General features: G+C 36.0%; 12 protein-coding genes and 10 pseudogenes across 22 annotated transcripts, besides 2 other annotated features; 10 read left to right on the plus strand and 12 right to left on the minus strand.

The window, feature by feature from the left end:
- Positions 1-14,942: part of a mobile genetic element that runs on past the window's edge.
- Positions 7-425, plus strand: TVAGG3_0329260 (annotated as a pseudogene). The gene has a single exon. A coding segment is annotated over exon 1 (419 nt).
- Positions 442-891, minus strand: TVAGG3_0329270 (annotated as a pseudogene). Its single transcript has one exon. A coding segment is annotated over exon 1 (450 nt).
- TVAGG3_0329280 lies at positions 1,351-1,799 on the plus strand (annotated as a pseudogene). Its single transcript has one exon. A coding segment is annotated over exon 1 (449 nt).
- Positions 1,816-2,706, minus strand: TVAGG3_0329290 (annotated as a pseudogene). Its single transcript has one exon. A coding segment is annotated over exon 1 (891 nt).
- On the plus strand, positions 3,112-3,311 carry TVAGG3_0329300 (annotated as a pseudogene). Its single transcript has one exon. A coding segment is annotated over exon 1 (200 nt).
- TVAGG3_0329310 lies at positions 3,340-3,926 on the minus strand (annotated as a pseudogene). The gene has a single exon. A coding segment is annotated over exon 1 (587 nt).
- TVAGG3_0329320 (uncharacterized protein) lies at positions 4,130-4,516 on the plus strand (the record flags this gene model as incomplete). The annotated part of the gene is made up of 1 exon (XM_051230366.1): positions 4,130-4,516. One exon carries the CDS (start codon positions 4,130-4,132, stop codon positions 4,514-4,516), a length of 387 nt encoding a protein of 128 aa, XP_051100096.1.
- Positions 4,544-5,128, plus strand: TVAGG3_0329330 (uncharacterized protein; the record flags this gene model as incomplete). The annotated part of the gene is made up of 1 exon (XM_051230367.1): positions 4,544-5,128. The coding sequence occupies one exon, from the start codon at positions 4,544-4,546 to the stop codon at positions 5,126-5,128; it is 585 nt and encodes a 194-aa protein (XP_051100097.1).
- On the plus strand, positions 5,160-5,852 carry TVAGG3_0329340 (annotated as a pseudogene). The gene has a single exon. A coding segment is annotated over exon 1 (693 nt).
- TVAGG3_0329350 lies at positions 5,902-6,163 on the minus strand (annotated as a pseudogene). Its single transcript has one exon. A coding segment is annotated over exon 1 (262 nt).
- On the minus strand, positions 7,351-8,403 carry TVAGG3_0329360 (annotated as a pseudogene). The gene has a single exon. A coding segment is annotated over exon 1 (1,053 nt).
- TVAGG3_0329370 lies at positions 8,643-9,226 on the minus strand (annotated as a pseudogene). The gene has a single exon. A coding segment is annotated over exon 1 (584 nt).
- On the minus strand, positions 9,246-9,398 carry TVAGG3_0329380 (uncharacterized protein; the record flags this gene model as incomplete). The annotated part of the gene is made up of 1 exon (XM_051230368.1): positions 9,246-9,398. One exon carries the CDS (start codon positions 9,396-9,398, stop codon positions 9,246-9,248), a length of 153 nt encoding a protein of 50 aa, XP_051100098.1.
- Positions 9,418-9,819, minus strand: TVAGG3_0329390 (uncharacterized protein; the record flags this gene model as incomplete). The annotated part of the gene is made up of 1 exon (XM_051230369.1): positions 9,418-9,819. The coding sequence occupies one exon, from the start codon at positions 9,817-9,819 to the stop codon at positions 9,418-9,420; it is 402 nt and encodes a 133-aa protein (XP_051100099.1).
- Positions 9,836-10,795, plus strand: TVAGG3_0329400 (uncharacterized protein; the record flags this gene model as incomplete). The annotated part of the gene is made up of 1 exon (XM_051230370.1): positions 9,836-10,795. One exon carries the CDS (start codon positions 9,836-9,838, stop codon positions 10,793-10,795), a length of 960 nt encoding a protein of 319 aa, XP_051100100.1.
- Positions 11,082-11,691, minus strand: TVAGG3_0329410 (phage tail repeat-like family; the record flags this gene model as incomplete). The annotated part of the gene is made up of 1 exon (XM_051230371.1): positions 11,082-11,691. A coding segment is annotated over one exon (610 nt), but the record flags the coding sequence as incomplete, so codon positions are not given.
- On the plus strand, positions 12,220-13,068 carry TVAGG3_0329420 (uncharacterized protein; the record flags this gene model as incomplete). The annotated part of the gene is made up of 1 exon (XM_051230372.1): positions 12,220-13,068. The coding sequence occupies one exon, from the start codon at positions 12,220-12,222 to the stop codon at positions 13,066-13,068; it is 849 nt and encodes a 282-aa protein (XP_051100102.1).
- On the minus strand, positions 13,073-13,318 carry TVAGG3_0329430 (serine threonine-protein phosphatase family; the record flags this gene model as incomplete). The annotated part of the gene is made up of 1 exon (XM_051230373.1): positions 13,073-13,318. The coding sequence occupies one exon, from the start codon at positions 13,316-13,318 to the stop codon at positions 13,073-13,075; it is 246 nt and encodes an 81-aa protein (XP_051100103.1).
- Positions 13,337-13,699, minus strand: TVAGG3_0329440 (uncharacterized protein; the record flags this gene model as incomplete). Its single annotated transcript, XM_051230374.1, has 1 exon — positions 13,337-13,699. One exon carries the CDS (start codon positions 13,697-13,699, stop codon positions 13,337-13,339), a length of 363 nt encoding a protein of 120 aa, XP_051100104.1.
- Positions 14,151-14,657, minus strand: TVAGG3_0329450 (phage tail repeat-like family; the record flags this gene model as incomplete). The annotated part of the gene is made up of 1 exon (XM_051230375.1): positions 14,151-14,657. A coding segment is annotated over one exon (507 nt), but the record flags the coding sequence as incomplete, so codon positions are not given.
- Positions 14,848-14,942: a terminal%2Cinverted (terminal inverted repeat of Maverick-3 transposon ID:TVAGG3_0329190).
- Positions 14,943-15,175: 233 nt separating this feature from the next.
- On the plus strand, positions 15,176-16,841 carry TVAGG3_0329460 (porin domain-containing protein; the record flags this gene model as incomplete). The annotated part of the gene is made up of 1 exon (XM_001299482.1): positions 15,193-16,110. One exon carries the CDS (start codon positions 15,193-15,195, stop codon positions 16,108-16,110), a length of 918 nt encoding a protein of 305 aa, XP_001299483.1.
- A 430-nt stretch (positions 16,842-17,271) lies between these two features.
- TVAGG3_0329470 (uncharacterized protein) lies at positions 17,272-17,966 on the plus strand (the record flags this gene model as incomplete). Its single annotated transcript, XM_051230376.1, has 1 exon — positions 17,662-17,904. One exon carries the CDS (start codon positions 17,662-17,664, stop codon positions 17,902-17,904), a length of 243 nt encoding a protein of 80 aa, XP_051100106.1.
- Positions 17,967-18,026: the final 60 nt, after the last annotated feature.

Here is an 18,026-nt window from a genome sequence, read left to right on the forward strand (position 1 = left end):
GAAAAGATGGCAAAATTCATCTCAGTAAACAAGTACATGTCAGGACTTAAAGAAGAACTAGACCCATTCACATATTTGAATGTTTACTTCTACCATTTTGAAAAGTCTTCATTCAGCAAAGTTTGGAACATCGAACCAGTTAAGTTTGCTATTGTGACTAAAAATGGTGCGAAATTTGAAGACTTAGACATAGAAGGTTTGTTAGCAGTCAAAGAAAGTTTTGACAGAAGGTTTCAAACCTTAAAGAAGGCAAAGCATACAAACTTGTTATACCTTATGAACCAAAGAAAGCAGACGACTATGAATATTATGAGTCTAAGATAGTTGAAGTTCAAGGTAAATTGGGTAAAAAGATTTTAGAGTCTAAGCCAGTGTTTGCTCCTAAAGAGGAAGAGAACATTGACATTGACCCAGAAATGTTCTAAAAATAAAATTTTATTTTTACATGTCAAATTTCTTTTTCTCTGGAACTGGTTCAGGTTCTTTCTTCTCTTCTTCTACTTTCTTTTCTTTCTTTTCTTTCTTCTTCTTTTCTGGTGGAGTTATGTCAAATTTGGCGCAACCATATTTATGTAAAAGTTCTTTGTCCTTTAATAGCTCTTCTATTCTGTTTTCTATTTCATCTTCAAGAACAGCGCATGTGTCTTCTTTGCATTCTAAGAACTTTTGTTGGACTTCATCTTCCAAGAGGCGTCATCTCTGTCAACAAGTCTGTCATTGACAAATTTTAAGACTGCTCTGCTTAATGTTTTATGGTTCTTGTCATATTCCCAGAAACAGAACTTTAGAACAAATTCACCTTTCTTGTTTACACTATGTAAGATTTTATGGTCGACAGATGTTTTGCTGTCAAAACTTGTCTCGAATATAGATAGCGAAATCGCTAGACATTTTCTAAAAGATAAAAATTTTAATTTTTCTAAAAATATGTTAGAAAAAAAGTTTGCTGACATTGACAAAAATTTGAGAATGTTTTAAACAAGAACAAGAGGAAGTTAGAAAATGCTCAGATAAAGCCTATACATGACAAGTTCTTATTTGCTCAGAATGGTATAACAGGTCTAATTGCACCACCTGGGTCGGGTAAGACTTTCACTTATCTTAAAATGGCTGCACAACAACAAGAACTAGATGAGAAGAACCCATTCTATGAGTTAGTTGTCATTTGTAGTACTTCTGGTCAATTTGACCAAACCGTCAATTCGTTCAAAGATATTATAAAGAAGTCTAAGTTAGTATGTATAAAATACTGAGTTGTTAGATTGGATAAAGAAGTACCAAAGAAGAGTTTTGAAGTATAATGCTATAAATGAGTATATAAATTCTAAGTTTAAAGACCCAAATGAGGAAATGCAGAGAATATTAGAGAAGAAACACTTCAGAAACAAACAGAAAGAGATAGAATACATTTCGAAGAAATTGCAATCTTACGATTGGAAGACTTACCCTCATAGATGTCTTCTTATCTTAGATGATTTCGCTCTCATCCTTTGTTAAAGAATAGAGAACAAGATATGTGTCGAATTCTTAAGAAGCTCAGACACTTTAACATCTCAGTTGTCATTTGTGTACAGACAGCAAAGAGTTTAAGTAAGGATGTTAAAAGAATACTTACTGACATTATACTTTTCCCCGGATTGTCCGAAGACGATTTCATGGAACTTATGAAAGAGTCCATGGCAGGTAAGTTTGACAGACATGAACTATGGGAGAAGTACAAAGTCATACAAGACCCTCATACTTCTTTCAGAATTCATATCTACGCAAACAAAGTTCAAATTGTAAAAAGTCAAGCTTGAAAAATAAAGAGTTCATTTACTCTGCTTGTTTGAAGTTGTCAAAATACTCTGTTATTTTTTCCTTTCAATGGCAAATCTTCTTTGAAGGTAAGTATTGTACAACCTTTCATATCATAGTGTGTTTGAGGTAACGTATCTTGAACTATTTGTTTCACATCTTCATTTGGGGTCATTGAAATCGGTAAGTTTTCGCGATAGAACCAATTTCTGTCAGATTTGTAAATCTTAGCAAGGTCGTAAAAGCTTTTGTTGTTTCTTCTGACTAAATGCAACATAACCATATCTCTGTCTTCTTCATTTTCCATCTCTTCAGTATAAATCATATACTTATAGTTCTTTTCCTTTCCTTTTGGTACGAACGTGGTATTCTTTTCTGAATGCTTTTGTCTTTTGCTTCAAGCTTGTTCTTTATCTCTTCACGTTCTTGTCTATGAATTTCGTCAAGAAGTCTGTAAATATACCAAGCATAACGAGGCGAAGCCCACATTGCAACAGCATTTACAAGAAGTCTATGTACATAATATCCTCTCAAACCGTTTGGCAATTTTTCACGATTTTCATAGAGTTTTGGCGACTGGGGTTTTTTACTTACTCGCTGTTCTTCACTGTTTTCATAGAGTTTTGGCGACTGGGGTTTTTTACCTACTCGCTGTTCTTCACTGTTTTCAGAAAAAAGTATGTCTCGCTGTGCTTCGCTCAAAAGTTCTTGTGTGCTTTGGTTCCTAAACCAGTCTTTAGGAAGCTTAGTATCTGGAGCAAAACATGCTGTCAAAATACTTTGCATTTGGTACATATCGTCTTTGACCGAACGAATGAGACGGAGTTGTTTGTTAAACTGTATGTACTCATATTCTTCATTTATAGCTTCATGAACGATAGCAGTTGTTGTGTTCTCTGTTGTTGACATATCTGTCTTTATATTCCGGATAAAAAAATAAATAAAAATAAAACTAACTTTATTTTTTATTTCGGGAAAATTCATGACAAATTCAAGAGGTGAGAAAAGAGGTGAAAAAACAGGTGAGATCTCACCACTTCACCTAAACATTATTTTTGCTGAAAAAGTGTCATTTTTTCATGTCCGAAGACTCGAAGGTGCAACACTTCCAAAATACCGACGAACTCAGAAGAGCAGCATGGCAGTATCTTCTTGACAACTTCTTTGAGTTCTCCAGGTACACCTTGGAAAATGCTGAAGAACTCCGACACAGAGAATTTGGAGAAATTGCACTCCAATACTACCTTGACAAACAAAGGGTAAACAAAGGGTAAAATAAGACTAAAAACTTAACGTTTAAAAAGTGACATTTTTATGAGCTCCGAGTCACCGAGAAAACTTGGTCAGATGTTAGCAGCTTACTTCCCCGAGGAGGATGGAAGCGTTACATACATCAGGTTCAAAACAACGAACCTGGAATTGCGTACAAAATTCGCAATTACATGACCATGGAAGAGTACGAAAGGTTCCTACAAGAGAAACCAGCTCTAAACAACTCAGAAAAGAAAGAATAAAAAGTTTAACTCGTAATTGTTTATTTTTTTACTTGTATGGGCAAGCTGCAAGAATGAAGTCGACTATCTCAGTCTTTGTTTTGACGAGCTGGACGGCTCTTGCGAGTACGTCTGTTTGCGGTCTCCAGCTGGTGTCTGACCTTCGTAATTGCGCATGTTCTTGAGAGCTCCACCTGTAAATGATTGTAGGATGAAGAGTCTCTCAGACTGCTTGAGGTAGTCTTCACGGTCACGAACCGAATCTGTGGTACGAGTCGAATCGGTCGATTTGAGGGAAGAGACTGAAAGCCTGTCGTCTTCCATAGGGGCAGTAGCATACTCTTGCGTAAGCGGTTCAGACCTTCTTCGAAGTCTTGGTCTCTCTTGGACTGAGATTGGAATTTGAATTGGGGTGGAGCTTGCTGGAACATCAAGGGTTGGGGAAGTAAGGCATAGGCTGAGGAGGGTAGTTCGGGAAGCCTTGTAGTGGAAATTGGTAGTAACCTTGAGGTGGAAATTGGTAGTAATTTGGTGGAGGGACTTGCTGGAACTGAGGTTGCTGAGGAGACTGTTGTGGTTCTGCAGCTTTCGGTTCTTCTGGCTTTGGAAGGCGTTCAGAAGAGGAACGTCAGTCATCCGTTTGTGTCCTGTCGGAAGGAAAAATTTTTCCTGTCGGAAGGAAGAACTTTTCCTGAAGTTCGACCAAAAAGTTCTCAATTTTCGAAAATTTGAATGGTTTACGGACGGACAACTGGAAGAGTTCTTCCTGTCGGAAGGAAAAATTTTTCCCTTTGTCCGGAAAAATTTTTCCAGTTGTCGGGAAAATATTTTCCTGTCGGATGGAAGGACTCGGAATGCCAGAAGGATTTGACGAGGCAATTTACCTTATAGAGATAAATGAAGTTGTTAAGCAGTACTTGCGCAAGGTCATGAAGCCCAAGGTCAAGTTCACCACTATTTCTGGAAGGTCTACACTTCAGCTCGAGACTTCGACTGGAATTCCAATTCAAATACCAGACGGGACAGCCTACGATGGCATAAAGGACGCCAAAAGAGAAGCTCTTGTTAAGTTCCTAAACAAACGTCCTTGGATAAAAATACCAAACAAGGAGAACCCCCTACCCCATATGAAATTGGCAATTCAGTCTCTCCTTCACTTCTCGGGTCAGCCGTTCTACATAACCTGTGAAGGCGACATCCAACCAGTTCTAAACCTTAACGTTTAGAGTAAAAACATTTTTTTCATTTTTTGAATGAAGCAAGTTAAATTCGTCCCACACCAATCTCAATGGACCGATGAAGAGTTTCAAGCCATAGTTGAAGACGTTGAGAACGACATAGACGGCGAACTTGAAGGAGCTCAAATCACAATTGCAACCAAAATTGCAGGAGTCAAGGAACAGATAGCTCCACTTAAAGCTACCAAAGCTACTCTTGACCTCATGGATAGTTACCGTTTAGATGTCAAGAGAGGAATAAGACAATTAAAATTAAAACTCTTAAATTACGAAGCTATACTCCAGAAGTTAGCAGAGATGAGAAGACTTTACCAGAGCTACTTACATGTAAGGGACTTACCTTCAAGCAGTCCGACCAAAGATGAATTTGTTGACATTGTCCCAATTTTGTCCGAAAGTCAGCTCAGATGTTTTGAACTGCTCCCAACATATCCAGAATATGAACGTTTGCTTGAACTCTTCCGCAATCTCAAAAAACGTTTTTTGGTTCTCATGTTCCAAACTTTTATCGGAAGAGACAACAAACGTTCAGAAGAAGAACAAGATATTATTTTAAACTTGTTGTATGACATAACTGTCATAACAAGCTTTTTGAAGTAAAACCGTCATTCTCAAACCACTTCATTTTTCGATGTCCGAACAAGCACCGAAGCCAAACTCAATGGCAGATGTCCTTTCAAGGTTGCCAGACAAGCGCCAATTCAAATTCAATTGCCCAATTGAAAGCTCATCTGACAAACACCATTAAGACTCTCCAAAGTAGTCTTATGAACAGAGATGACCAATCTCAAAGCCGATGTCCTCATGAACCAAGCTTCCAATGAAAAGCCTGAACGATTTCACGGAAACCTTGCGCAATTACGAGAGAGAAAACCGAACCTTGCCAGACTCATCTACCGTTTCTTCGAAAGATAGACGCCATCTGGAAGGTACTCGGAAAGGACAGAACATGCAACACCGTACTTCGTGAACACAGAATTGCCGAAGGTATTATCAAAGAAGAGGAAGAAGAGGAAAAGAGGAAGAAGAGGAAGAAGAAGAGAAACACAAGAAAAGGAAGTTTGGGCAACCCTTGTTGCCGATGACGGTACGAAATTTCCCAGCCTACCCATACCAAATCCGCAACAAGGAGACAGGCAAGGTTCTTACCCCAGTCCTCAACAACTTGGGACACTTGAACCTTAACCTTCGAAATTACGGTTCAATTTCCATGGGAAGGCTTGTCGGTATGCAATGGGTTCCAAATCCAGACAAGAAGACGAGGGTCAGACACATTGACGGTGACAAGCTCAACAACCGTAAGGAGAACCTCGAGTGGTTCTAAGAGTAAAAAAATTTTATTTTAGGGGGAAACCCCAAGTAAATTTAGGTGTTTATTTGGATAAGTATGTTAAATTAAGGGTAATTTGCAAAATTAGTTCCCGACCTTGAATTGGACTCTTTCGTTATCCCAGTTGCGTAGGAGGTCGTCCCAGAGGAGTTGGTAGAATTGCCAATCCAAGGACGATTTGTCCTCCCAGGCATTGAGGATGTACTGCTCGTAGAGTTTCATGACCTCTGCCTTGCACCAGACACCCTCTCCTTGGAACGTAAGGCTTCTTCGAAGTGCTCGAATGCGATTGGCTGCTTGACCATCCGAAATGACACTTTTTGTCCGTTTGGTCAATGTTTGTGTCTCGTGCCATAGTCGACGAAAATACAGACAAACAGGTTATATATGAGTTTTGAGACCAAGAATGGTGTAACTCGACCTGTCCGATTCAAAGACTCCGAGGGCGGACATGAAATTAAACGGAAATTAGCTAGGAAGGAATATAAAATGGACTGGTTGCCACCACCTCCACCTCCACCACCTTTACCTGTTCCTCAAGTAAATAAGCCTTTCCCGTTCCAAGAATTCCCACATTTTAATTCAAATTCGAATAAAAATTTTTTATTTCATGCAATGTTTTATTTCTGTGTCGTCTTCAAGTATGCCCCAGTACTTACGCTTGGAGAGGACATGAACTTCGGTGAAAATTTTGTCCAATTTGAATTGACCCATCTTTTCACCGACCATTCCCATTTCAATGAGTTTGTTGTATCCTTCTTCGTTCAGTCATGAGTGCGTCAATGTTCTCATAGTAAACCTTCACTTTGGATTTGACTTCGGAGAAGAATTTGTTGTAGTTGTCAAGGACTGCTTTGCGAACTGAGGGTAAGACCAATGTTCGACAATAGGTTTTAATGTGGTTACTAAGCCACTTTGACCTGAGTGAATTCGTACTTCAAAACAAAAGGAGAAAACCTTTCAACAAAGTTGTCGACCTTCTCATAATGTTTACTCTTCATCTCTTGAGGTTTCTTAATGGAATATCCCCATGTCGAATTCATAAGCAATTTGAGTGTCATTGCAAGTTTGGGGTTTGAAGCTTTCCTAATATCATACAGTTGTTGTATGACTTTTCCAACTGTATAGTTCCTTCCCGGGAACTCACCATCTTCGTTTGGAATTCCAGTCGGAATATATTGGACAAACCTCATGTATGCAGCGTTAAGGTCGACATAGTATATCTTTTCATCTGAGTCGAACTTGTCGCAACCAATTGGTCCAGTTTGTGGAAATTCAAGTGAGTCTCTTATCTTCTGAGAAACTTCTCCTGTTATCTCATAAACATCGTCGAAGCAACCTGTTTCATATAAAACCTTCTGACCTAACTCAGATGCTCTCCAATACAATTTGACGTCAATTGGATGTCTCAATGGAAGTTTGTTTATAGCATCTTGAAGTTCTTGCAACCTCATTGGAAGTTCTTCTGGTTCAGGTTGGTATCCGAACAATCCAACTCCTTGTGGAATTGTGTACTTCTTTTGTACTAGAACTTTGTCTGGAACAACTTTTGGTCTTGCTAACAGTGAAAAGTTTGTTTCGTCTTTTGGTACAAAAGTTTCTGTCAGCTTGTCATCTGGAATTGGTTCCAACAAACCTTTCTCGAAAAGAATGTTTACAGCTCTGACAATGTTGCACTTGCCTTTTCCGAACAATGGGTTTGTAAGACTTTCGTTCAACATGAAGTGGTTGTGGACAATTGCAATCTTCAACCATGGTAAATTGAACTCAACAACATAGTCGTCATGTGAAGAACCTTTAGCTGTAGGTATGTTGACTCGGATATTGACATTTGCCAACGGTGCAATTTTTGCCAATTGACCTCTGAGAATGTACCTTGTCTTCACACATGACTCAAGATACTTCATCTTCTCATCTGTAACAAGACCAGAGTTCCTGAGACATGTAAGAATGCAAGGTTCATTGACAATTGTTTCAATTGAATTGTAAATTCCATACCTTGTCAAGTCAATGTCAGACTTATTTATGAACGGGAAGTATCCAGCATGTTGTCTGACTGCTTGAGGGTTAGGTTGGTACCATTCGAACTTGACACTTGCAATTCCTTCAATTGCATTCAAAATGTCTGAGTCGGAGTCAACCATTTGTTCTCTCTTTGTAGTCTTGAAAGCGTCAAGAAGTTTTGCAGCTGTTTGTTCATTGCCATTTGCATAGTAAATGTGACCATCCAAATCCGTTATGGTCAATCTGAGATTGTGTCCTTTCTTATTTCCGTCTTGTATGGCAGCAAGTACTCCCATGAAGCCTTCTTTGTTCTTTCCTTCGTCAAAGTTTACTGTAAAGGTTCGACCAGATGTAATTTGACTTCTAACTTCACGATACTTTTCATATGCATATCTTGTTCTTTCCATGGGAGCATGTGTGTCTTCACCTTTTCCTTTTTTCCTTCTCAAAGGATGCAATTGTTCGTCATGTTTCCAGTAGAATCTGGCAAAGCCGTCGTGTCCTTCAACTTGAGGTTCACTAACATCGAAAGGCATGTCATAAGACGTTCTTCTTCTAACCTCTCTAGTCTGTTTGGATAATTTGCACGTGCTGTTTCCAAATCCATTTCGTAGCGAAGACCAGCCAGTTTGTCATAGACTTTTATGGGTCTTCCCTTCCTATATTTAAAATTCTTCGAAACTCTCCAACCATATCTTTGTAACTCTGCTTTTATTCTAGCAGTTTCTATCCATTCTATATGGGGGCATTTTTATAAAAATAAAAAAATATTTTTTTTCTTTACTTTACATAACCGCCTGCTGCCATAAGTCTTTGACGCCAACCCATACCAGCTAATGAAGGTTGACTTGGTTTAGTTTGGAAACTAAACTTTGGTTTTGGTTTATCTTCAGTTTTTGGTTTTTCTTCTTCTATCGGTTTTTCGTCACTTTTCGGTTCCTCTGACTTTACTCACCTGCAGGAACAGTTGTGTCGTCAACATCTTCATAAATATCATATGCCATTTGTTTTTGTTTTCCTTTCAACTTTTTGTGTTTGTTGTAAAGTTTAGAATATTTCGACTCTAAGTCAATGAGATGTTCTATAATGAACTGTTGGTCAGTGAAGTAAACTTTTCCATCTGTTGTCTCGAAAGCTCCTTCAGACTTCAATATTTTATTTGTGAGAGTCTGTTTCTTTTTTGAGATACTAGCCGTTCCATTTCTATGAAAAGTGACTTTATAGTTAGGGTTTGTATTTCCAGACCTGGCACTTTCTATTATTGAATTTTTCTCTTCATCTGTAAGTTCTTTGACAGGTTTTGACAATGGTTCTGAACTTTTTGTTTGTGGTGTCAAATCTACCGTTTCAACTTCTTCGGTCATTTCATCTCAGTAAAAAATTTTAGTTTGGTTTGTTTTCAACTGGTTGTTTAGGTTTTTTAAGTCGGTCTAAAACTTCCTGAGGTATAGGAAGAACTTGACAAACACGTTGTGTAACTGCTGGAAGTCGACAAATCCATCTTGAACCCATTTGTCTCAATGCTGTATTGTTCATTTCATCTCAGTAAAAAACTTTACATTCCCCACGTTTGAGGCGGTTGAGGTTGGTTATTGTTTACCCACTGTTGTGCATGGTTATATCCTCTGTTAAAGAATCTTTCACCTTGGTCCATATAGTGTCCTGCTTGGTTATAGTAGTCATTTGCTTTGTTATAATAGTTTCCTGCTTGTCTTCCTACATTGTCCATCCATCCTTGAACTTTTCCTCTTGTTTCAGGATTTGGAATAAGATTTGTTGCATCTCGTGCTACATCCCAACCTTTCTGTACAGTTTGTATAATAGGTTGTGCTTTCTCTTTAAGTATACCTAATGTACTCAAAATCTTCCTTCCAACTCCAAATACACCTCTGGCTATTGTTCCCACTGCGGGCAAAAATCTGGATGCAACTCCTGCTAATGCGCCAAATAAACCCATTTCTTATAGGGTAAAAATGACGAATCCAAACAAGGACCCCTATGTTTCTAAAGCGACAAAGAAAGCACTCATGATAAAAATCTTTAGTTCAACACCAAATGCTTGGTTTATGGATATCTTGGAAAACATTCCGAGAGTTAGAACAGATGGACCACCATACTGGCTAATATTTGTCGGTCAAAACACAAGATACTGTGAAGCCATACCATTACAGTCCAAAAATATTTTAGATATCTTAGCAGCTTTGACAATATTCGTTGACAAATACCATCCAACAAAACTGACATCTGACTGTGAAAGTTCTTTCAAATCAGATGATGTAAAAAACTATCTGCGTTCAAAAAATGTAAACCAATATTTCATTGTCGACCAAAACCATTCTGCTCTTGGTGTCATTGACGGTTGTATAAAAATGTTAAGAGACTTAAACCAACCACAAGGTGGTGAAGCAAATGAAATGTCATATGACGACAAATATAGACACTTCTCCATGGCAAAGATGAGACAAGTTTTAAATATTTACAATAGCCGTAAACAAAAAGGTTTGGGAAACCACTCCCCCGAAGAAATGAAAAACAACCCTGACTTAGAGAAAGACTATATATTTAATAATTTAGTCAAAAGAGACAAACAAGAAAGAATGCCGGGCTTCAAACTTAAGAAAGGCGACAAAGTAAAAATAGAAATACCTAAACGCGACCCATATGAAAATACTATTGACTATGACAACAATGGGAACCCGACAGGTACTCACATTCGTGTTCGTAAAAATAGAAGAAAGTATACAAGAGAATATTATGAAGTTTTAGGCAAACATGGCAAAATGTACACACTGCAAGCAGAAGATAAAACTACTATTGTCAGACCTCGTTTCAAACTTGTCAAAGTTCAAGGTGGTATACTTTCAAAGACAGTTCCTAACAAATATAAGACAACTCCTGACGAATATGCTAAAGAAGTTGAAAATGACGACTAAGCATTTCTATACCATGCGTAAACTGTCATGTAAGGTGGCATGTAGTCTTTACTTTGTCCCGTTGTTTGCGTATATCCTGAAACGCGATGTGTATGGTTTCCTCCTCCCTCAGTGTTACTCCAGTAACAATCTATAGCAAACTTAACGTTGTCTTTAACATCATATCCTTTACCTTTTGTCATTGCTGCCCAATCCCAATATCTATGCTTATGCCAACCTGCTTGAGATGTACTTAAATCTATGTAGTGACTATGTGCAGGTAAATTTTCACCTGAAATCGTTTTACTTCCCCCTGTTTCCTTTGAAGAGTTTGCACAATACAAAAACCTGTCGACTATTTGAGTCCAAGTTCCAAAACCCAGAACTGTTTCTGGTCTGGTAGAGTTCATTGACGTATAAATAGAGCCTATAGGATATAATGTTTGAAGTATTTCTGTCTTTAATGTTTGAAGCTCTGTTTTGTCAGCCTTCTTGTCATATAAATCTTGAGCAGTGAATTTAATATTATGTTCATCCTTCATGACATAAACATCTTTACATCTAATGTTTCTCATCGTCGTTATGTCGTCATCCGATGTTAAACCTTGTGGAAAGTTAGGAGGTTTACAATATATTGCATCCCCACCAGTTTCTTCAACCGTTCCTTCAATACTTTCTATAGCAACAGTTGTAAAACTTGTATGTGTATGGTTCTTGTCTGCTTTCTTCTCTAACTCATCGTTAACATAAGTTTTATCTGCTTTAAGGTCTAAACATCCTGAAACCCATCCTGTATCGGCTTTAACTTTAAAAGTCTTCGATGTCCATTCATGGTACCAGTCAACCCTTTCTATAATTTCTTTATCTTTTTCATCCACATATTCCTTATCTGCTTTCTTCACTAACACACTAGCCATAAGTCCCTTATCTACCTTATTTTCAAGGCTAACGTTTAAGTCTGTTATTTCAGATATAGAATGTGTATGAGTCTTTTTAGAATATTCGTTTTCAGCTCTTGTCACTTCACTTGACATTTTATTGTCAACATATGTTTTGTCTGCTAGTTCAGGATGAGTATGTTCTTTTGTTGCATAAGCATTGTTAGCTCTTTCTTCTTCTTTTGCTATTGCATCGTCTACATATTCTTTGTCAGCTTTGTTGTCAACATCTGCTTTCAAAAGAAGTTCATTTATAGGTTTCTCGTTTAAAGTTCCTTTTGTTGGATTTATACAGACAGTATGGTTCTTATTGTCTTGAAATAGAAACTCATCTGTCATTGGGTTTATTGTCAGTTTTAAGTTTCCTTCTTTCAATGACTCAGATATCTTAGAATAGTTTGAAAAGTTTGTTGTGTTCTTATTTAGAGCTTGCATAATGAGTTGTCGGTTGTGTTGTATTTCTCTCATGGAAGCAATATCTTTCGACATTTTTATTCTAGATAAAATATGCTTTCAATAGAAAAAGAAAATTCAAGAGTTGCTACAACTAAACCATTAGATGAACTTTTTACTAATGTCGGTCAAAAGTTTGAGACAGAGACCGTAAAGCATGAAGGCTATCGTTTTGACTACCCATTAAGATGGCTAAGAGACCCATCTGTCACAAAAGCTATTGGCTTTCGTAGAATGAAGTTCATTTCAGAAGCCATACATGGTTTCCCATTTACGGTCGGTTTTGAAGTTCGATACTATAACAAAGAAAAACGTATGTATGAGAAATTTGAACAGGGAAAACTTTTACAAGTTAGTTTGCTTGTAAACTTAGAAACAACTCTTCAAGCTTTTCAAGAAAAAATAAACGATATCTATATCGAATATGCAAAACAGTATAACATTGACGAAGGAGAATACCATCTCGATATTATTTATGACAGGAAAAATGCAACTGTTAAAATCAATAGAATAGAAGACCTTGGAGAAAACGTTTATATTTCTACAAAATATAACAACTTGGCATGGTATAGATTTATGAGGATGTTAAATCAGCCTGCAGCATATCCAGTACACCCAGACTTTTATGAAGTCGAAAACCCTAATGGAACATATGAAAATATTTTCGACCCAGATGCTATTATTGTTCATGCTTCATTTTCTGGTGCGCAAAACTCTTTCTTATGTCTGATGAATGATTTTTACGAAAAACCTACAAAGTTATACGAACCACCAAGTGGAAGTATTTCAGACTTTCAAGTATGGTTTACTACAGATGGAAGAAAAAGAATAATTCCATTATACCATGCGTTTTACTTAGAACTTAGTTTCATATACAACTACTATCGAACGGTAAAAATATAATTTTTTAATATACCGGTTGTGGTGTTGGATTTGGTTGCCAACTAGACTGTGGTGCAGGTTCAGGCTGTTGTATAACAGGAGCTTGTTCTTCTGGTTCAGGGTCTTTAGGTATAATACCAACAAACTGACCTACCCTTTTACCAATATTTTTGACACCGTTCCAAATTCCTCTTCCTACGGTTTTTATTCCATTCCATATACCTCTTCCAACATTTCGAAAGAAGTTTCCTATCTTACTGAAGAAACCCATTTTACTATATGTAAAAATCTAATGTCCGCCTAGTCTCTTACGTTTCCTGTTGAGTTCCATAGCATTCTTTAACTGGAGCTCATACATTCTGTTTCTCCTCTGGTAGAAAACATATTCTGGGTCAACTCCTGTGTTCGCGTCATCTGCATAAAGTTGTTTATATCCCACTTCAGGGTTTGTATAAAACTCTTTCCATCTCATATTTGCATACCATGGTGGCAAACCTAACGCAGCGTCATTTGACATGGCAGTTTGCATTTGTACATCTGTTGGCACTTGACCATAGTTTGCCATTGCAGTTTGTATTCTAACTTCATTTGGAATATTCTCTGGGTTTGGTTGTCCAGGTTGCTGTGCATTCGCTAAGTTCTGTGCGTCCATTTAATATTAGATAAAAATATCTCTTACGAGTACATATACTGAACATTTGCAGGCATTGGTTCATCTTCATATTCTCTGTACTTTTCTGCCACGTCAAATAAATAAATGACACAATGGAAAAAACCTAAAACAAGTAGTCCTATTTCAAACCACATTTACTTACTAATAAAATTTCTTTATTGTGACACTTTCTCCGGTTTATAGGACCTCTCTCATATTCTATCTTGTCATATCTAAACTCATAGTCATGTATGTCCTCTAACCATCTCATAACGGTTTCCAAACCACTTTTATCGGATGTAAAGTAAAAGCATGGATGGTTATGTATAACGTCTAAAGTTTCTAAAGAGTCTCTCAAAGTCCAGTCTACTTGGTATTGAAAATCCCATGTGTTATAGAACGGCGGGTCCACTATAAAGAAAACATTTTCCTTGTCTTTATATTTTTCATACAAATCTGTCCAATGACATCTCACAAACTCTATACCCTCAATATATTTTTCTATGTCCTCTTTGAAAACATTTGTATAGTTAAGATATAAAACTTTTGACATAAGTGTTTCAATGTCATGAACTCTTATAGAACCACTATATAATAGTCTAGCAGATATACTATCCCAGTCTATATATTCTGCTTTTTTCAAAACCTCTCTCACAATATTTTTCTTATCTAATGGTATACGTTCCATCTTACCTATAGGTATCTTTTCTTTTAACTCTTTCAATATATTGTTTGTGTCTGGAATATGTTTGAGACGGTCCATATAGTTGTCGAAGTCATTGCATATAATCTTTGAGTCTGGGAATATTGTATGACATAAATGGGATATATAGAAACTTCCACCGAACAAATCTACAAATGTTAGACCATTCGGTAGTTTCTTAAGTTCTCTCAATATAATATCTTTACATTTACTCTTATTTCCAAAGAACGGTAACGGTGGTTTTGTAAAATTCATTTATATATAATAATAAAAATGTTTTTTTCCTGAAAAGTGACAGAAAAGTGACAAAACATGAAAACATATATAATTTGTGAAAAGCGACACATTATATAATGTTTTCGACCCAGAAGAAGGCTTCTTCCCAGAAGCAATGGAGGAAGAAGAAGAGTCCTCCGAATTCACACCAGAAGACTAACAATTTTCCGAATAAAAACTTCATTTATACTAAACATCTTCGGGGCTAGAGGGCACGAAGTGCCTGGAAGCCCCACTACCTTTTTTTTTTTTTTTTTTTTTTTTAGTATATAATATTTATTACTAATTTATTTAATAATGTCGCGCTTTCTTACGAATTCATGACTTAAAAAACGTAAGAAAAAATTTTTATATCATCTATATATAGAAGATGTGAAAATATACCTTCATCTATATATAGACGTAACAAAAAAAGTCACTAAACCCTTCCGCATATACTACTTAAGTATTGAAATTATTTTTTTTTCTGAGCTATCGTTTTTCAACTAAGATCTAAACAACTATAAAAAAAATTATGTTGAGTTCGTTCTTACATACAAACTTACGCCACCAGGAGATTTTTGATGTTGGTGCATTCAGTGGTCTGAATATCACATTTGATTCACCAACACAATCGAAAGATACTACAATTTCAACAGTAATTTTCCTTCAACCTCTTTCAATTTCTATTGTTCGAGGAGAAGGCGGCAAACCAGAAACAAGAAGTAACCAAACTACTAATGTTAAGTTTAATTACCAAAAAACAAATGAAAAAGGAAGTATTATTATGAATCTTGGTACATCTCAATTTTTCTTTGTAAATATCAAACCAATTCCAAATATTGGCTTCTCAGCTCAAGCCAGTGTTAACAGAGGCTCAGTTTGTCCTTCAATTGGAACAAATCTTGTGGGCAAACACTTCTATTTCAGAAGTATGTTGACAATGGTCGGCCAGAAATTGATTTCTGTCACCGATAACAAGTTCAATTTCTTTGATGTCAACAGAATTTCAACAATTGATACATCAATCAACCTCGGACGTAATGATTTCAGTGCCGGCTTACAGATTGTCAGAAGGTTCCTCGGAGAAAACTCACGATGGGCTTATTCTGTATTAGTTCAGAAAGAATGGGATAATAATAACTCTGCATTTGATATTGCAGCAGTTGCTGATCCTCTTTTCAATTTATGTCTAAGATACCAACGCCAAGTTAATCCAAATTGGAAGTTTGGCATTACATTTGCTACATCTAAGTATATTGAGCCACGCCTTCAACTTACATGCAAGGCAAACCTCGGAAAATCAACAGTTCATTCTTCTATCCTCACAACAGGCGTGGTTGAATCAAAGTTTACAAGCAAAGTTTCAGATACTTTCACCATTACTGTTGCAAGCATCCTCGATCATCCAGCTAAGAACTACAAGCTTGGTCTAGGATTTTACTCCCAATAAGTTCATATATAGAGTATAAAATATTATATTTTTTTAAGTTTTTCTTCCGATTTTTTTTAAAAAAAAACAAATTTCTTGTGATTACTAATTTTAAAATTTTAGAAGCATCTTGTTGAGAAGTAAAGTACTCCCATAAAAAGTGAAACCCCTCTTCTTTTTTCCTAGGGTTACTGATCGCTTCCTTTCTGATCGTTATGCCAGAAATGAACGAATTGATTGGTACAGCCTAATTTATTACTCCAATTGGCAACTATTCTGTATAGTATACTTAACTGTATTGCCAGTTATTCTACAGAATTATGCAATTTAAAATCAACTTAGTTAATTTTAATTATATTGCAACAGAACTCCTACATAAAGATAGCGTCAAGATTGCACATGCCAATTCCCCAAATTAAAAATTGAAATTTTGCATCTCGAAAATGCAACGACAAAATTCCTCGTAATTTTGGGTTTTTTACGTCTATTATGATACATATTCAAATAACTTGAATATAGAAAAAGTTACTAAAATTTGAGGAAATTATTGCAATAAGAAAAAAAAAGTCGACTTTTATATATAAGTCACTTATGAATTACAATGACCTCTATAAGGAGTGCACAGTACCACGTATAATCGTTTGATATTTCTGAATTCAATTTTATACATTTTAACTAGAATATTCATTACTCAAATCTAGACGATAGTTACTACAGTTTTACGAATGCAGTACGCTTCCATTCATCTTTTTACTTGTTGTTGTTGAAATAAAATCATTATTATTTTACTATCTTAAAATAAGAATTTTGTTATGGTAATAATATTTTTGACGACAGTTATGACATTATATCAACTCTGAAATGAGTTTTTATCAAATATGATATCTTAATCAAAAATTAGATGTTTTTTTTATAAGTGAAAACGAGTACATTTGATGATTTAACCAATTATACAGTGATTTTATTTTCCAAATTTTTCTTGAAATTGATTTTTTCATGAGAAAAATCAAAAATTTGATTTTTATTTTTGAATTTTTGATTTTTTTTGGAATTTTGAGTTGATCAATTAAGCAGAATGAGTTATGTGAATGTTTTATATATCTCACAAGGTGGTAAATTAAAGGTAAATAGTTTATCCCCTTCTTATTTTTATTAGACCCTTGGAAATTTTTCTTTATGAGGCATGCACGGCCTCAAATTTTATTTCTAAGTTTCTTAGGACTGGGATCAATCATTAGCATTTTATCAATATGGCTCACAAGTGATTGGCTTTGCAAGTCAGGTTTGTATTTTTTGAACCGAAATCCACAATTATTATCATTTTTCACATGTTTCTGTTATTTCATAACAGGAACTTCGTTCTTATACATATATTTCACGAAAATATTCTGTTTCTTTTACATTGGGTGCATCTTTTCTATCATATCAGCGATTATCGATTTTTACACAGGGTTAGTTTGGATATTAAGTCCAGATGTATTCTTCTCACAATTGGAAAAGAAATGGGAGAAGAACATAAACTCTGCAATACTAACTCCACTTCAACATCGATTAAGATGCTGTGGATTTAAAATGGTACACGATTTTCCCGGCGATTTATGCTCAGAAACCGACAAAAGTCCATGTCTCAGAGTACTAATCTCAACTTATTCTTCGAGTTTACGATCATGCGGCGCTTTTAGCGTTATTAATGCAGGCATCCATATGTTCATGGTCGCATTACTCTATTTGTCCTGCAAACAGATTCTTAAAAAGAAAAAAGTTAAATTGCAAACGCAGAACATTCCAACGCGTACTGCTAACTCAATGCTATAGATTTTCTTACTTCTTTTTGTCTTGTTTATATTAAAATAAATATGTTATGTATGTTATAATAATTTCAATTTTTTTTTGAATAATACAAAAACGATAAATAGTAAAGTAAAAGAAAAAACTAC

Source organism: Trichomonas vaginalis, chromosome V, assembly GCF_026262505.1.
Source record: "Trichomonas vaginalis G3 chromosome V, whole genome shotgun sequence".
Lineage (NCBI taxonomy): Eukaryota > Parabasalia > Trichomonadida > Trichomonadidae > Trichomonas > Trichomonas vaginalis.